Source organism: Dipodomys spectabilis, unplaced genomic scaffold (assembly GCF_019054845.1).
Source record: "Dipodomys spectabilis isolate Male_0828 unplaced genomic scaffold, ASM1905484v1 ptg000289l, whole genome shotgun sequence".
In the NCBI taxonomy this organism is placed as follows: domain Eukaryota; kingdom Metazoa; phylum Chordata; class Mammalia; order Rodentia; family Heteromyidae; genus Dipodomys; species Dipodomys spectabilis.
In genome coordinates, this window is record NW_024870966.1 from 3,201,175 (window position 1) to 3,218,489 (window position 17,315).

At 42.4% G+C, this 17,315-nt stretch overlaps 2 protein-coding genes across 10 annotated transcripts in view; one reads left to right on the forward strand and one right to left on the reverse strand.

Moving 5' to 3' along the window:
- The window catches only part of Ate1 (arginyltransferase 1), a 102,198-nt gene extending 101,710 nt beyond the window's left edge, over positions 1–488 (reverse strand). For both annotated transcript variants that reach the window (XM_042701324.1, XM_042701323.1), the window contains exon 1: positions 352–488. In XM_042701324.1, the coding sequence (XP_042557258.1) occupies positions 352–436 (85 nt within the window). In that variant the 5' untranslated portion in view covers positions 437–488. The remainder of the gene's footprint in view (positions 1–351) is intronic.
- Positions 67–17,111, forward strand: LOC122126810 (putative uncharacterized protein ZNRD1-AS1). Of its 8 annotated transcripts, XR_006151015.1 has the most exons (7): positions 564–936; positions 3,762–4,073; positions 5,161–5,291; positions 6,179–6,368; positions 9,451–9,653; positions 13,106–13,181; positions 15,753–17,111. XR_006151015.1 is itself a non-coding variant. In XM_042701326.1 (3 exons), the coding sequence occupies exon 3, from the start codon at positions 15,900–15,902 to the stop codon at positions 16,590–16,592; it is 693 nt and encodes a 230-aa protein (XP_042557260.1). In that variant the 5' UTR covers positions 67–173; positions 13,106–13,181; positions 15,753–15,899; the 3' UTR covers positions 16,593–17,111. The 8 variants fall into 8 exon arrangements, 1 of the variants encoding a protein (XP_042557260.1); XR_006151011.1 differs by lacking the exons at positions 564–936; positions 6,179–6,368 and adding an exon at positions 67–173; XR_006151014.1 differs by lacking the exon at positions 6,179–6,368 and having other exon boundaries at positions 5,158–5,291.
- The last annotated feature ends 204 nt before the right edge of the window (positions 17,112–17,315 follow it).

The following is a 17,315-nucleotide window of genomic DNA, read 5'->3' on the forward strand; positions in this document are numbered from 1 at the left end:
ACAATGCAGCGCGCCCAGGCGTTCCCGAGGCTCGCGCGAAGCCACACGGGAGCCCGCAGGCCCAACCTGGCCTGGCGCCCCAGGGAGCTGACGCCGTCCGCGCCATCTTGACTAAGGGCAGCTTTCTGCTATTTCCGTTGCTTCTCTGGGAGAGGCCGCCATCGTCAGTGAGGGTGAGGCGGCGAGACGGAGCGGGCAGGGCAACGGGCTGGGAAGACACGAGTGGGGAAGGGAAGCTGCAGGCGGGTAGCGGAGCCGCTGTCCCCCCGGCCAGAGGCTGGCCGGAGCGCAGCGGGCGCCCGCGAGGGCCGAGGGTGGGCGCCGCGGCCGCCTCGACGCCGGGACACTCACCGCACGACGCCTTGCCCTCTGTGGAGTCGCAGTAGCCGCAGTGGTAGCCGGCCTTCAGGCCCTTGTACTCCACCACCGAAGCCATGGCCGCCGCGCGGGCCTCGCCGCGGGCCCCGCCTCTCGACGCCCGGGGCTGACCCCGGCGGAGCGGCGGCGGAGCGCGGGGCCCGCGGCGGGAGGGCGGCCGGGCGCCCCGGCTCGGCCCGGCCCGGCGCCGGCGTGGGCGCTAGTCGTGCCTCCGGACACCCCCCCCTCCTCGCTGCCGGTTACCCGCCCGATTCACCGACGAGGAAACCGAGGCCCGGGGTGCTGATCTGCCCCGACAGCTCCCGCAGGTTCAAGTTAACCTTTAACCGCCTGAGCTGCAGCTTCCGACACACCAGCCGGCCCGGGCGCCCACGGGCAAAGGCCCTGGGGCCGGGGAGCCAACCCCGCTTTCTGTTAATGGTCCAAGTTCTAGAACTCAACACTGAACGCTTTGAAAGGAAACCACTGCCGCCTCCAGCCCCTCTGAGCCCTGTGACTGTATCCAGAGACACGCGGAGACTGTAACACGTCCGTATCGTAACATGTTACATTGGGCTTGTAAGGATATTTTTTTGCTATATATATGTGTGTATATATGTGTATATATATATATGCATATATGGCTGAGTTCAACAGAAGTCTCCAGTATGCAACGACTTTGAAAAAATATTGCTATAAAGGTACACAGGGTTAGTGTCACGGAAGTCAGGCAAGGAGTGTCACCCTTCCCTCGCTCTCTCCTCGTTTTTCCCTTCCCTCCCCCACCCACAAGTTGTATAGTTCCTTTTAACATAGTGTGCCGTGAGCACTTGGCTGCATTGTTCCAGCCCTTGTCCCTCCATTTCTGTGTCTCCTATCCTTCTAAAGGTCTCTAAATGAGCAACTCAAGAAAACAAAAACAGCAAAATAAAAGAAAAAGACTTTTTTCTTGTTGGTGTGTGTGCGCGCACGCGTGTGTGTGCCAGTCCTGGGGCTTGAACCCAACACCTCAAGCTCTTGCTTGACTTTTTCTCGCAAGGTTGGTACTCTTACCAGTTGACACCTCCACGTCTGGTTTTTGTTTTTATTTTGTCGTTTGCTGGCTAATTGAATCTCACAAGCTTTTCCGCTCTAGCTGGCTTCTGGCTTGGAGCAGTAATCCTCAGATCCAGGTTTACAAGCATGAGCAAAGAGCACACAGCTCACAAACACTTTTTTTTTTTTTTTAATCTTGCTGGTCCTGGAGCTTGAACTCAGTCTGGGCTCTGTCTCTGAGCTTCTTTTACTTAAGTAAAAGAAGTGGCTAATGCCCTCCACTTGAGCCACAGTGCCACTTCTGTATTTTCCTGAGTATTTCACTGGGGATGAGAGTTTCATGGACTTTCCCTAGGCTGGCTTTGAACTGTGAGCCTCAGATCTCAGCCTCCTGAGTAGCTAGGATTACAGGTGTAAGCCACCAGCACCCAGCTGCAACCACTTTTTTTTTTTCAATCTTTTAAATGCATTTCTTAAATTAAAAAAAATGCTTTTAGATGACTTATCTATGCGTTTGCTATACTGGAAGAATATTTAGGCTTGCCTCCCTACCTCCCTCACACTACTTGTACAAGAGGTGGTTTGGATTGTACCAATCGCATATCTATTTTGTCTAATGTTTTCCTTAACAATGACTCCAAAAACAAATAACCATGATGTCATGAACTTATATGCATTTGTGCAGTATACGTGGTTTTTCTTTTTTTTTAAGTTGTTATAGAAGTGATACACAGTGGGGTTACATTTACATGAATCAGATAATGAATACGTTTCCTTTAGTACCGTGTCATCTGTTCGCTCATTCCTCCCAGTCCTTCCTTCCCATCTCCACCCATGAGTTGTATAGTTCACTTTCATTAGTGTCTAGTGAGCTCCACTGCTGCACTTTTTTCACCCTTTTTCCTCAAGTTCTGTGCCCTTCCCCCAACACACACACCCTCCCAGAGATATACACATGAATACACAGTACATTAGGTAAAGAAAATAGAAAACTAAAAAAGGGGGGGAGGGGGCTGGTTTCAGAATGTGTATTTTATATAAATATGAAGAGGCAGGCATTGCACCTTTTTGATTCCCTCCAAAGAGTATCCTCTTATGGTCTCACTGTGTGTGCATATCCAGAATCCTGTATAATTTATCATATCCCAGAGTTCATCTTAGATCTGATTTCCCCATATCAGAGGGAATACGCACAATTTGTCTCTCTGAGCTTGACTTAACCTCTTCATGATTTGCTCTAGTTCCACCCATTTTATTCTTTTAAAAAAAATAAGCTTTTTATTGTGAAAATACTATACAGAGGGGTTACAATCACATGAGCAAGGTAATGAGTACATTTCTTATCAAGTATTGTTGCCTCCTCCTTTGTTTTTCCCCTATCATCCCTTCCCTCCTATCTCCACAAGACATTCTTTCTAATGACTGTAAAATTCCATTTTATATAGGCACTACATTTTGTTGGATCCACTCATCTATTGTGGGGCTTCTGGGCAGTTTTCATATCTTAACTCTTGTGAATAGTACAGCAATGAACATGGATATGCAGGTGTCCTTATCATATCCTAGCTCATGATGTTCAGGTAAATGCCTAGGAGTGGTATGGCTGTATTATACATAAGGTCTATGTTCAGTTTTGTGAGGAACCTCCAGATTGATGTCTAGAGTGGTACAACAACTTTTTAACAAGGATTGTAGGGCTTCAAAGACTGGGGTAAAGGTGGAGGACATAGTTCAAGTGGCAGAATATCTGCTTAATGTCAATCCCTGAGTTCAAATCTCAGCACTACCAAAAAACAGTCCAGGGAAAGGTATAAAATGAGTGGGGAATTCCCAACAAGGTAGTTATTCTTTGATCTTTCCTGTGTACACAGATAGTTTAAGCCTGTCTGGCATCATAATTTTCCCAGTCAATAATAAAACTGGTCCCCCCTGCCCTCTCCTACTGGGATTGAACTCAGGGCCTCTCATTACTAGGAAGTTCCCCCAGTGCTTTTACTTTTTTAGGTTGTGGAGGGGAAGGTGTTATTTGCTTTTCAGATAGTATCTTTCACTGCCTGGACTGGCCAACTGTGGTCCTCCTAGAAGCTCAGATTATAGGCAGGAACCACCAAACCCGGCCTATTGCCATCCTTCAGCCTCCTGACTGCAGGAATGGTTCTGTGATTATGCATGTATACCACTACACCTAGCTAGAAGTAAACCTGGGAGCCAAGGCCTGCAGTGTTGAACCCGCTGTCATTAGGAACCTAAAGATGGCTATATGCAGCACAAGGTCCACTCCAGGTTTCTGTGTCCTCTGACTCCTTAAAGACTCCATGCTACATGTCAGTGACTGCTCTTATGAAAGCTTTCTTTGTTCTTTATGGCAGGTTTGACTATTCTCAGTCCTTTCCCAACCATTTGGAATGAAAGCAAGAACGTGTTTCATTTTGGGGATGAAACAAAAAGATTGCAGAATGTCATGCTCTAGACAGAAGGTAAGATGATTGTGTTTTTTCTTATACAGTGATTCTCCCCTAATCCATGGCTTTGCTTTTCTTAATTTCAGTTGTCTATCCATGGTCAACCCTGGTGCAAAACCAATGAATAAAAAATTTGAAAACAATCAAGTTTTACATTGTGCACTGTTTTGGGTAGCCTGGTGAAATGTGCCTGACACATGAGCCATCTGTGTCCAGCAGGTCAGTACTGTATATGCCACTTAGTCACTTAGTAGTTGTCTCCAATGTGAGATGACTTTCAAGCTATCACAGTGTTTGTCTTGTTTATTTAGTAGTAACACTAAAGTGCAAGAATAGTGATGCTAGCATTCAGATAGGGCAAAGAGAAGCCATAATGGGCTTGTCTTAACTGAAGAGTGCAGTAACACCCACATATAGCACTAGCACTTGAGAAGCCAAGGAGAAGGATTTTAAGTTTGAGGCCAGTCTGAGCTACATAACAAGATCCTATGTCAAAAAACATTTATAAAGTATGTAATATAAGATATACAATTGTTAATATATATTTGAGACTGCATTTGCATACTCCTACAGTATATCATTATAATTGTCCTATTTGTTGTTTTTAGTCTCTTGTTGTGCCTCATTTATAAGCTTGATCATATGCATGTATGCATGCATGTATAGGAAAAAGTTATATAGGATTCGTACATGCAGTTTAGGCATCTCCTGAGGGTCTTCAAATACATCCCCCCTCACATAAGGGAAGACTACTGTACTTCTGTTCCTTTGAAACCTTAGCTTTATCCCAAATCCAACCTCAGCCTGGACACTAGGGAGCATGCCAACCTTGAGCAGTATTAATGAGGTTGTCCAAAGTCCTAGGCATGTGAATTAATTCACTTAATGCTTACAGTAATTTCACAAGACAGGAAACATAAATAAGAGAGGCTGAACAACTTGTCCAAGATCACACAGACAGTAAGAGACATAATAGAAGGACATGCAGGAATAAAAACAAAAGAAGAAGAGGGAAAGAGATCAATAATATGAGGTTTAGGTCTATGGGGCATAGTTTCTGGATGTCTTTACTAAAAGTCAAAGACAGCTTTCATCATTTAAGCCCAAATGAAGGTGGGCAGGGGGTTGGGGGAATGCAAGTAAGGCTTCGATTTGTTGCTTCCTTTGGGTGAAGGAATCACTCTTAGAATGTCCTTCCATGTATGGGATGCTAGTATTAGACAGTTGCCTTTTTTTACTTGACAGAATGAAATGGTTACAAGACTCAGCTCAGTCTCACTAACTTTTCGTTCTTGATGTGAAGCAGGACTAGACCCTGGGGATGGAAAGGATCTTTGCCTAGTGATAGCAACTCATGTTTCTTCAATTAAAGAAAGTGAGATGAAACACAATCTCCTTTCCCTCCATAGAAGTTGTATAAAGCGGATGGGACCTAAGGTAAGTCTGAAAAAAAAGTAAGAGTCAGAGAGAAAGATAATCTGAAGGCAGAAAAGGAGAGCACTCTATGAAAAGGGGAGCGATATGAACAAACACCAGAGGTCTTAGGTGCTTGTAGTAGTAAGTTCTAGAAATGCTTGCCTCTGTGACACAGTCACATGGGCATCAGAATTATACAAGATAGGTGGAAACTAATAATAATTTGGTAACAGGTACATGCACCATCCTTAAATTGGCATAATGTTATCTGAAAGAGAACTTGGACTAATTGTAATTTATGTTTGCAAACTCAACCATTTGTAAAAAGCAAAATAAAAGGGATATTTAGTATGTTCAAGGAGGAGGAAAAGTGGAATTATATTAAATGCTAACTAAAACTAGATTGGACCCTCTTCTACTGTGAAGACATGAATTATCAGTTTGGTAGATATTAGACACATGTGGCTATTGAGCACCTAAAATGTAGTTAGTGTCACTGGAAATTCAAATTCACTTTATTTGAACTTTTTTTTTTGTTTTTTGGTCGGTCTTGGGGCTTGAACTCTAGGCTTGGGCACTGTCCCTCAGCTCTTCAGCTCAAGGCAAGCGCTCTACTGCTTGAGCCACAGCGCCACTTCTGGTTTTCGAGTGGTTTATTGAAGATAAGAGTCTCACGGACTTTCCTGCCTGGGCTGGCTTTGAACCCTGATCTCAGCCTCCTGAGTAGCTATGATTACAGGCATGAGCCGCCGGCGCCCAGCTTTATTTGAACTTTTAACTATAGAGGCCCAGAATACCAAATAGCATAAAGGCCCCTCCCTCGAATATATGGATGAATATTATATTCAAACTGCAATAAATCAGAGAAAATATTACACTGTAGAGTAAAAATTACGTCTTCTCTCAAGGAAAATGGAAGAACTATTTAAAGTGTTAAATGAAAGAAAGAAAACCCTAAAATTCTGATTCCAGAGAAAGTATACTTCAAAAATGAAAGAGAAGTTAAAGACTAAGACAGAAACATGGAGAGCGTTTGTTTCCAGTAGATCTGATTTGTATAAAATGCTAAAGAAACTCTTCAGAAAGAAGGAAAATAATGTAAGTCACATAAACTATAGAAAGAAAAATGGAACTAAAACAATTCATTTTTTTAAAAAATTGATCTAGCCAGGTACCTGTGGCTCAATCCTATAGTCCTACTGACTTCAAGAGGCTGAGATTGGAAGATCAAGGTTTAAAGCCAGCCCATGCAGAGACTCTTTATCTCCAATTAACCTGGACAATTTTTTAAAAGCAGGAGGAGGGGACTGGAAGCTTAGTTCAAGTGATAGAACAATAACACCGGGAAAAAAGCTGAGTAACAGAGAGTTGAAATGCAAGTACCAACACATAAAAAAAAAAAAGTTTGATCTAATGTAAATGATTGACTCAAAATAGTAATAGCAACTTGTATTCAGTAATCATAGCTTACAGAAACAATCTGCAGGAGTATTATAAGAGCTAGGCGATAGGAACTAATAATATTTTGGTAACAGGTACTTGCACTATCCTTAAATTGGTGTAGTGCTACTTGAAAGAGAACTTAGACTAATTATAATGTATGCAGCAAACTCAACTATTTGTACAAAGTGAAATGAGAGGGATATGTAGTATGTTAGAGAAGGAAAAATGGAATCATATTAAAACCAAAGAAGGCAGAAAATAGTTGGAAGATAGAACAAGAATACTTTGTAGAAAACTACCAAATATTGCCAGGCACTGGTGGCTTATACTGATAATCCTAGCCACACAGGAGGCTGAAATTTGAAGATCAAGCCAATTGAGGCAGACAAATCTGTGACTTTTAACTCCAATTAAGTTCTTTTCTTTCTGTATGGTTTATTCATTTTCTTTTGGAGTGGGAGGCACAGTACTCAAGGGGAAAAGGTGAACAAGTGCAGCAGTGGTACAGAACACTGTTAAAAGTGAACTATACAACTTGGGAGAGAGTAAGGGAAGGGAGGACACTGTGTAAAAAGGAAATGTATGAATTACCTAACTTACGTAACTGTAATCTCTCTGCACATTACTTTTATAATAACAATAAAGTAAATTTTTTTGTGCAAGTCCTGGGGCTTGAACTCAGAACCTGGGGACTATCCCTGAGTTTCTTTTGCCCAAGGCTAGCACTCTACCCCTTGAGCCACATTGTATGTGGTACTGAGGAATCGAACCCAGGGCTTCATGCATGCAAGGCAAGCACTCTACCACTAAGCTACATTCCCAGTCCCAATCAAGTAAATTTTTAAAAAGCTGATTTGAAGGATATCAATGCCAGACTTGACCACTCAAAGCCATGGGAGAACATAAGACCCTCAGTTCAAGCCCCATTACTGCCAACAACAAAGAAAACTACCAAATCTAGGTGTGGTGATAGACATCTATCATCCAGCAATCAGGAGGCTAAGTAAGGTAGAACTATTGTTCAAGGCCAGCCTAGGCTGGCTGGTGGGACCCTATCACACACACAAAAAAACAGAATAAAAAATACCAATAATAATTCAAACTGAATCCCCTAACAAAGAAGGTAAACATTGCTGCTACACAGAGCTAATTTTTGCCTATCTTCTACACGTCTGGTGGTGGTCTTCTTTCAATCTATATTTCTCCCTGCTTGCTTCTTTTCCAAAACAAAATTTAATAAATCACATTAAACATCCGTGGTCTTGGTATACCAATTAAAAGGACAGAGATTGTCAATGTGGATTTTAAAAAACAAGACCAAATTGGATGTTTCCAAGGAATCCACTTTATAAAAAGAGATAGATAAAAAGTCAAAGGAAGATAAACTAAGCTGACACTAATAAAGAAAAACTTGTAGTTATTTCAAATTAATGATAAAAAGGTCAGTTCTCCAAGGAGACATAATCCTTAATACCCAGGTATGTGCCTGACAGACTAGTGAATATATCCATGTATACTGTTATAAAAGCAATTTAATCTACTATTATGATTGGAGACTTTAACGCCTCTGTATCAGTAATTGACAGATCCAGCTGGAAGAAAATCAGTAAGGGTATGGTTGAATTGAACACCACAACTGATCAACTAAATCTGATTAACATCTACACAATTCTTCATCCAACAGCACATGTTCACATAGAACATTCAGTAAAATAAACCACAAAATGGGCTGTTCAATACAGAGCCCCTTCACGTTGAAGTCATAGAAGTCATATAATGACTGCAATGGAATGCCGGAAAGGTAGCTGGAAATTCCAATTGTTGCTCAACAGTTTAGTCAAAGAAATGTCAGGAGACAATTTAAAATAGAACACTACAAGCTAAAATTTGTGGGATGCACAAAGGGACTTACACATTAAACATTGTATATAAATCAAATCTAAAAATAAGCTTCCACCTTAAAAAATCAGAAAAAAATGAAATCTAAAAGCAGGAAAACTCAGAAGTTGAGGAGAAATCAATACAGAAAATAAGAAAAGATGAATGAAACCAAAAACTGGTTCAAAAGAGCAATAAAATTGATAAGTATCTAAAGCTAAGAAAGAAATGAAGAATTATTAGTATTAGAAGTGAAGAGGAAGGGACCTGCTGTGCAGGTCCTAAATTTGGGCTCCAGCACTACCGGTGGGGGAGGGGCCATCGTGGATCTCATGCATGTGAAAAGAATAAAGGGATGTGGGCAGGCTCATAGCTCACGCCTGTAATCCTGGGAGGCTGAAATTTAAGGATTTCAATACAAAGCCAGCCCAGGTAGAAAGTCCATGAGACTTTTTATCACCAATTAACCACCAAAAAGTCAGAAGTAGAGCAATGACAAGTGGAAAAGCATTAATCTTAAAACAAAAAAGGGACAGTACCCAGGCCACCTCAGTATTGATACACATACACACAAACTTTTCAGATCGCAAGCAATCTGATTAGGCCTATATTTTTAAAAATTCAGGCAATAATTACTGTTCTTTGAAAACATAGCTTCAGGCCTGTTAGGATTTGAATAGGAAATGTCCTCCAGTCTCATGTGGAGGCTGGAGGAGCTGGGGCCTAGCTGAAGGAATTGTGGGTGGAAACTTGGGGGAATATAGCTTTCTCCAGCTCCTTCTGCTTCCTCGCTGCCATGAAGTAAGCAGCCCTGCTTCACCAGGCCCTTCTGCTAGGATCTGTTACTGCTTTACCATAGGCCCAGAAATACTGTGGTGGTAGACTGGAACCTCTGAACAGAAGAACACAGAAATAAACCCATAATTCCAGCCATTCAAGTGCCAGAAGTTGTTCCCATTATGCCGTGAAGTTCACTTGGAGCTGTTTACATGAGAAGTTACCAACAATACTTTGCATCCAGGGACCACTATCAACATCTTGTAAAGAATACTTCTGACTAAGGTATCATGATTTTTATGAAGAATTAAAATATAAGAATGTGACAAAATATTAGCAGTATTGTCCTCATTGTATATTTATTACAGAAAAATGTAATGCAAGCTCTTCACTTGTGAGAAGTCTAGTCTTTTCTCTGTTTCAACATGATTTACTAGCAAAAGATTACTTATTTCCCTGGCTTATTTTCTTTTCCCCTTCTACTTTCTCATATGGGGAAAGTAAAAAAAAAATTACAACATAATACTTAAATAGCGACTTTTAGGTCCATATCATTTTCCTATGTAAGTTTCCTTACAGCAATTCTGAACATAAGCCTCCCATTAATTACTTGCTTAAAGGGAGGCTTATGCTCAGAATTATACTTTTTTTTTTTTGTGGTCGGTCGTGGGGCTTGAACTCTGGACTTGGACGCTATCCTTCAGCTCTTCAGCTCAAGGCGAGCGCCCTACCACTTGAGCCACAGCACCTTTATGCAGGATCTACCTAATGTTTCTACAACACAGACACAGAAGTGAGAAAGAGCTCACGCTTATAATCCTAACTACTCAGGAGGCTGAGATCTGAGGATCAAGGTTTGAAGCCAGTCTAGGCAGGAAAGTCTGTAAACTCTTATCTTGAATTAACCAGCAAAACAGCCAGAAGTGGAGTTGTGGCTCTTGTAGTAGAGTGCCAGCTTTGAGCAATAAAGCTAAAGGAGTGCCCAGGCCCATAGTTCAAGCCCCATTGCCAGTCCAAAAGAAAAGGGTGCCCTCACCACCCTTAAAAATGCTGTCTCACCACACTGTGATGCATGCCTGTGCCTCTACTTTCTGCTGCAGCCACTGAACCCAGCTCACATGGAGGCAGTCCATTTCCTGCCAAGAGGCTATGTCTTCACACACCACCTCACAGTAGTCTCCACCCAGCATAGTGATGACACTGCTTCTGGTTGCCTTAGAAATCAACCCAGAGCACCCTCAGGGGTCTGCAGTAGATAGCTGAAAGTCTGGACGAATGCCAGAAACTTTAATGGCTAGTAAGCAGTACTCTGAAGAGTAATGAGGGGTTAGAGCACTAGGGGCAGCTCAGAAGCAGAGGCTGAGAGCAAGCAAAGAGCCAAGATGCTGTATGTGCAGGTGGCCATCGACAGAGCCATGGCTGAAGCCAGACTTGCAGAGGAGAAACGGCAGGAGGCCACAAGAGAAGCCCAAGTGACCCTGGAAGATGCCCAGAAGGAATGCAGTAGGGGACTTCCACACTGGCTAGGCCCAGTCCTTGCACCCCACTCAGAACCTCCCATGGTAACTGACTCAGAGTGGTTGGGTCTGAGTGCACAGGAACAGTAGGTATTTTTTCCCCCAACACTTGGGGTACAGATAACAGAATGTGCACATCTGGGTATGAGTACTCTGGACTCCCAACAGGATTCCCCCAGTATAAAACTAACTCTGAGGCCAACTCTTTTATGACTGCCATTCTTTTTGTCATGTGAGGGAGGATGAGTACCTGTCTGGGAAGGTTATTTGGGAGATTTAGTAAAGTAATCTATTTAAGCTTATAGCACAGTATCAAGGAAAAGCTGAAGAACGATAGCTAAAGAAACCACTTAAGAAACTCACAAAAAAGAGAAAGCCGGGAGGCTTTTAGGCTCATGCCTAAAATACTAAGTACTCAGAAGGCTGAGGCCTAGAGGATTTTAATTAGAAGCCAACTCGTCTCCCCTTAGTCCCCCCCCCAAAAAAAAATCTTGGGACTCCATCTCAAAATAACTAGCAAAATGTTGCACTGAAGACCTGGTTCAAATAGTAGGGCATCAGCCATGAGCAAGCAAACCAGTTGAAGGTACCAGGCCCTGAATTCATGCCACCATACCAGCATACCCAAAAAAAAGAAAAAGATAAATGAGTATAAAATAAAGACAAATTTGCTGTTGGTTTTCTACAGTTCTACAATCTAAAATTCTCGTCTAGAGAAAGCAGTTTTTTTTTGGGGGGGGGGTCCAGTCATGGGGCCTGAACTCTTGGCCTGGGTGCTGTCCCTCAGCTCTTCAGCTCAAGCCTAGCACTCTACCACTTGAGCCACAGCGCCACTTCCGGCTTTTTTTTCTGCCTATGTGGTGCTGAGGAATCGAACCCAGGGCCTTAAGCATGCAAGGCGAGCGCTCTACCACTGAGCCAACTTCCCAGCCCGAGAAAGCAGTTTTTATAATCAGGTTGCTAAATATAAAAATTGTTTACGAATCAGACAAATGAGTTATCCAGGATGCCTATATGTAACTGTGCTTAATCTTGCAAATTTCTCTTCTGTTTTTCTGTATGAATTTTTTAAAACCCTTATTATTTCATTGTTTTATTACTTGAAATACAAGCTTTTGAAGAATAACGAAACACGTTCTAGTTAGGTAACTGCTATAGGAAATCAGTTATTACTAATAACTTTACACCTAGCTGCACTTTGGAATGGGCTTACCATTGGTGCTGGTGGCTCACACCTGTAACCCTATCTACTCAGAAGACAGATCTGAGGATCACGGTTTGAAGCCAGCCTGAGCAGAAAAGTCCCTGTGAAGACCAGAAGTGGCACTGTGGCTCAAAGTAGTAGAGTGCTAGCTTTGAGCAGAGCTCAGGGACAATGCCCAGGCCCTGAGTTCAAGCCTGATAACAAAAAAGAATGGGCTTACTGACTTGAATTTTTTTTTTTCAGTGCTACTACCAGGGTCCTGCATTCTTGCTCACACCTTTTTCACTCATGGCTACCACCTGAACTACTCTCCCCGTCTTCAAATCTGGCTTTTTTGCTGCTTAGTTGCAGAGTATTATGGATTTTTCTGTCTCATCTGGCTTCAAATCACAATCCTCATATCTTAGCCTCCTGAATAGCTAGCTTTGCAAACTTAAGCTACCTGCTTAAAAGCTTTTCTCATCAAAACTGAGTTGTTAGCCAGGTGCTGGTGGCTCACGCCTATAATCCTAGCTATTCAGGAGGCTGAGATCTGAGGATCACAGTTCAAAGCCAGCCCAGGCAGGAAAGTCTGTGAAACTCTTATTGCCAATAAACCACCAGAAAACCAGAAGTTGCACTGTGGCTCAAGTGGTAGAGCACTAATCTTGAGCTGAAGAGCTCAGGGACAGTGCCCAGGCCCAGTGTTCAAGCCCCATGGCCAACAACAACAACAACAAAAACAGTTGCTGACAAGATTTAAAAACCATGGTTTGTGGTATTTGAAATGGCAATTCAATTTTCCTTCACCAGTATTAAAAGTGCTTCTGACAGTCACAGCCTCAAACATAATATGGCTCTTTAGACTTATAATGCCTCCCTTCAGAAAAACTGAAGAGTCTGGCCTGTTAGGCCACAAAAAATGCCTTCTGCCACCTATGAAAAGTTGGCTCAAATTAACTCCCTAATGCAATTTATTCTATACCATGCCATCTGATACTTTTTCCAAATCTTAATTTCTTTCTTTGATCTTCTAGATTGGCCTGGGCTAAAAATACTCAAGACCCTCGGATTGCAATAGGTTCTTATTCCCCACTAGAAAAGAAGATTAAGGTGAGGAAATACAGTTGCCATGAATTTTGGACACAATAATAGGTTCATGATCTGGGCACCAGATTCTAGTCACTCAGGAAGCTGAGATATGGAGGGAGGGTTGTGATTCCAAGCCCAGCCAGGCAGGAAGTCCACAAGACTCCCAACTTTAAAAGCCAGGCTGGAGGCAAGGTTCAAGGGGTACAGTGATAGCTGGATAAGCAAAACTGAGCAAGACAGTGGTCCAGATTTCAAATCCCAGTACTGGCAGAAAAAAAAAAAGATGAAAAGTTTATCATAGAAGTAAAAAGGGCATAGGTATTTCAAGAGAAAGCACAGTGCCTGTTGTATTCAACTCTGCATTTGGGTCTTTAACTAGCAGGACTGGCTAGCAGTGTTGAACAAAATAAACCCCACTCAGGGTCTAAGAGGGCCTGGTCTAGTGATGAACATTGATAGTAAATAGGAATCATCACAAATTGTGATAAGAGACGTTTTCTGAAGAATGTGTGGAAGGGCTGAGGAAGTAGCATGTCAACTCATGTAGAAATTGTAGACAATGTCAGAGTTGCTGAGGTGTGAGGGGGAGCAGATGTAGCAAGAGTATAAAATACTTAAGTGGAAAAGAAAATACCACTTTGAGGAATAGAAGTCAATGTGGCTAAAGCTGAGTGAGCAGATCTAAGCTCAGAAAATTGTTTGAAGACATCAGAGCCAGGTTATAGGTGCCATGTTGTAATCTGGAGTTCTCTTCTAAAAACAGTAGGTCTCTATCCCAGGATTTTATGCAAACAAGGGATATGTCTAAACCTACCTAATAAAAAGATCACTCTGGTGATCTGGTGGGTATGAAGGTGTGGGAGAGAGGTACAGGCTTGAAGACCTAATTGGGTTAACACTAGGGTTGGGGCAGCAGGTGAAGGGAAGCATGGATGAGGGTTATTTTGAAGGGATAGGATTAAGAAGGTGGACGTGGAGAAAGCAGCAAGTGGCAATGTCTAGCAATGACTGGGACTGAGCTTGAGAGGGAGAGGGGCAGTGCCTTATCTGTGGGACTTGTCTCAATTCAGCTCTAATCCCCCTAGAGCAGTGGAAGGTAACTTTGTTGGGTTATCACTCGATCAAGGAAGCCTAAAAATGACTGTTCTGAGTGCCAGTGACTCACCACCTGTAATCCTGGGAGGCTGAGATCTGAGGATGGTAGTTCAAAGCCAGCCTCAGCAGAAAAGTCCATGAGACACTTAGCTCTAATTAACTACCAGAAAACCAGAAGTGGTGCTGTGGCTCTAAGTGGTAGAGCGCTTGTCTTGAGCCAAAGAGCTCAGGGACCGCACCCGGCCCAGAGTTCAAGCCCAACTGACACACAAAAAAAAAAAAAAAAACCAAAGACTATACTGAACTGGGTGCTGCTAGTGAGTGGTTCATGCCTGTAATCCTAACCACTCAGGAGGCTGAGATCTGAGTATGGCAATTCAAAGCCAGCCTAGACAGCAACGTCCATGAGACTCTTATCTCCAAGTAAGCACCAGAAAACTAGAAGTGGAGCTGTGGCTCAAAATGGTAGAGCACTAGCCTTAGCAAAAAGGCTCACAGGCAACACATAGGCCCTGAGTTCAAGCCCCACAACTAATCAAAAAATAAAAAAATAGATGATTGTACTGCATGTATTATATCTTAAACAACTTTCTCCTCTGCTGGGTTTTCCTGCACTACATTTAAAAGACAGACCAGGAAGGCAGATGAAGAAATAACTATGAGATAGGAAGAGAATTGGGCTACACAGCTATCTGTGTCCTGTGTCTTAGTCCTGTGTCTGGAAGGCAGAAGTGTGAAATGTTTCAGAGGAGAAAAGTGGTTGTCTTTATTAAGTGTGTTGAAATAATGGCAGGAGCAGAAATGAGACCACTACATAGAGTACACTGGCAAACTAGGAAAGAGCTGACAGTTGAGGCTGAGACTGGGCAGGAATATAAATGACCATATCAGAGTATATTGTGGAGGTGTGAGGACAAAGATAGTTAAAACTCAGAGAGGGATAGACAGGTAAGGAAGACTGCTTTTTTTGTTCAAAGATGCTACATACCTTTATGCTGTGGGAAGAGATGAGTAGGAATGTCTGTGGTAGTTAATTGAGGATAAGGGTCTCATGGACTTTCCTGCCCCAGCTGGCCTTGAACCTTGATCCTTAGATCTCAGCTTCCTGCATAGCTAGGAGTACAGGCATAAGCCATGGGCACCTAGCCAGTAGGCAATTTTGATAATGTAGGAAAAGGAATTTGATAATTACAAAATTGAGACTCTTGAAGTTTAATAAGCAGAAGTGGTAGAACTGGCTTTTGATATGAGAAAGTCAATCTTTCTACTATAAATGCAAGAAAGCAGTCTGGGGTAAAGGCAGGGAGGTGACTGGGAAGTGGGAAAAGGAAGAGGGTGCTGAGTTTAAGGCAAAGCCCTCAAGCAGGAGGGAGCACTAGAAGAGAGAGTAGAGGAAGTTTGAAGAGGAAGACACGGGTATGGTGTAGGAGTTGGCAGAGCTGACAGCCCACTTGAGACCTGTAACACAACTCCCTTCCGTTTTCTCCCTGTGACAAGTGTGCAGGTGGCGTCTACTCTTCAGATGCAAGAAAGCTGTTATGCCGGGAATTTAAGAAGGAGGCTGGAACAGTTGATAAACTAAAGACTGTGTCTTTTGACTCCCAGAGTTCTAAAGCAGAAACACACTACCATCAACTTCAAGAAATGATGACGGAGCAAACATGGAACCAGAAAACGGATCCAGAATGGGAAATGAAAACAGAGGAAGAGAAGCAATCACAAAGCAAAAAATCTGAAGATGATGAAAAATGGGACTATCTAGTGTCTGAGAGGGAACTGAATCATATACAGAAACACATTTACCGAGCTGAACGTGCTAGAGGCCTCAGAGACAATAAGTACAAACTACTCCCTCAAAAAGTTCCAAGTGAAATGCTTTTCCCCAAAATAACACTGTACAATGAAGAAAAAGCAAAAGTACAGCACCTATACAAAAGAGAAACAAAAAAGCCCAAGGTGGCATGGGCAAAGGAACAGATAAACAAACATGAAGAACGAATGACTCGAGGGCGAAAACTCACAAAACAGAGAAACGACGAAAGAGATGCCCAGAAACTCTCCAGCTATGTTCCTCTTCTAAAACCTCAGGTGGAGAAGAAGGTGAAGGAGGAGTTTAAAAGGGTCACAGTGTATCCTCTCTTCCAGCCTAACCACAAATCACGTATGGAAGTGACCGTTCTGATGAAAAAATCCAAAGAGGTAAAGATTCAAAAGACATTCCAAAAGGAGTTCTTGAGTATACCACCATTCTTAAGATATCAACTAAGGAAGAAGAAAAGTACAGCCTGGGACACGGCTCAAGTGGGAAAATGCTTGCCTAACAAGCAAAGGTCCTAAGTTCAAACTTCAATACCACAAAAACAGAAGCAAAAAATAATAAAGCTTAAGTTATTTTCTGGATTATATTTCTTTTTTAGGCTGACATATTTTATGCTAATTTGCACAGTGGGCAATCACTAAGAGATTGATAAATGGCTTAGAAGAGGTTTGGAAGAGATGAGATAGGAATCAGAGACTACCAGATGGAGGCCTATAGTAGTAACCTCAGTAAGATGGAGAAAATCAAGACCAGGGAAGAAATAGTGACTGGTTAAGGTATAGGGTACAGTGGTTGTAGGGGAAGAAAATAAAACCCTAGGTTTCCGTCTGAGGAAATAATGTGATAAAAGCATCAGCACAGGGATTATAGATCCAGGGAGCAGTTTTATACCTTTGGCTAAAGTAATTCGTAAGTGCTACAAAAAGCAGTTGTTGACATATATCTAGGTTTTCAAGAAATCTAAGCACCAAACATAGTTTTGAGATTGTTACAAGTCTAAAAATCAAGAGGATAAGATTCTAGAAGGAATTAGAGAAAGAAAGAATAGGTATCAAAGATGTACTTGCAAGACAAATCTTACATGTCAAATGCATTGCCTTTATCCTTAATTTGGAAAAGAATTGATAAAAGTGACCTAATCCAGACTCACTGGGTAGACTAGTAGGAAAGGAGGTTTCACTCTGCTATGGTTTGAAAAGAGAAAGAAGAGATTACAAGTGAGTCTTATTTAAAGAGGAGGC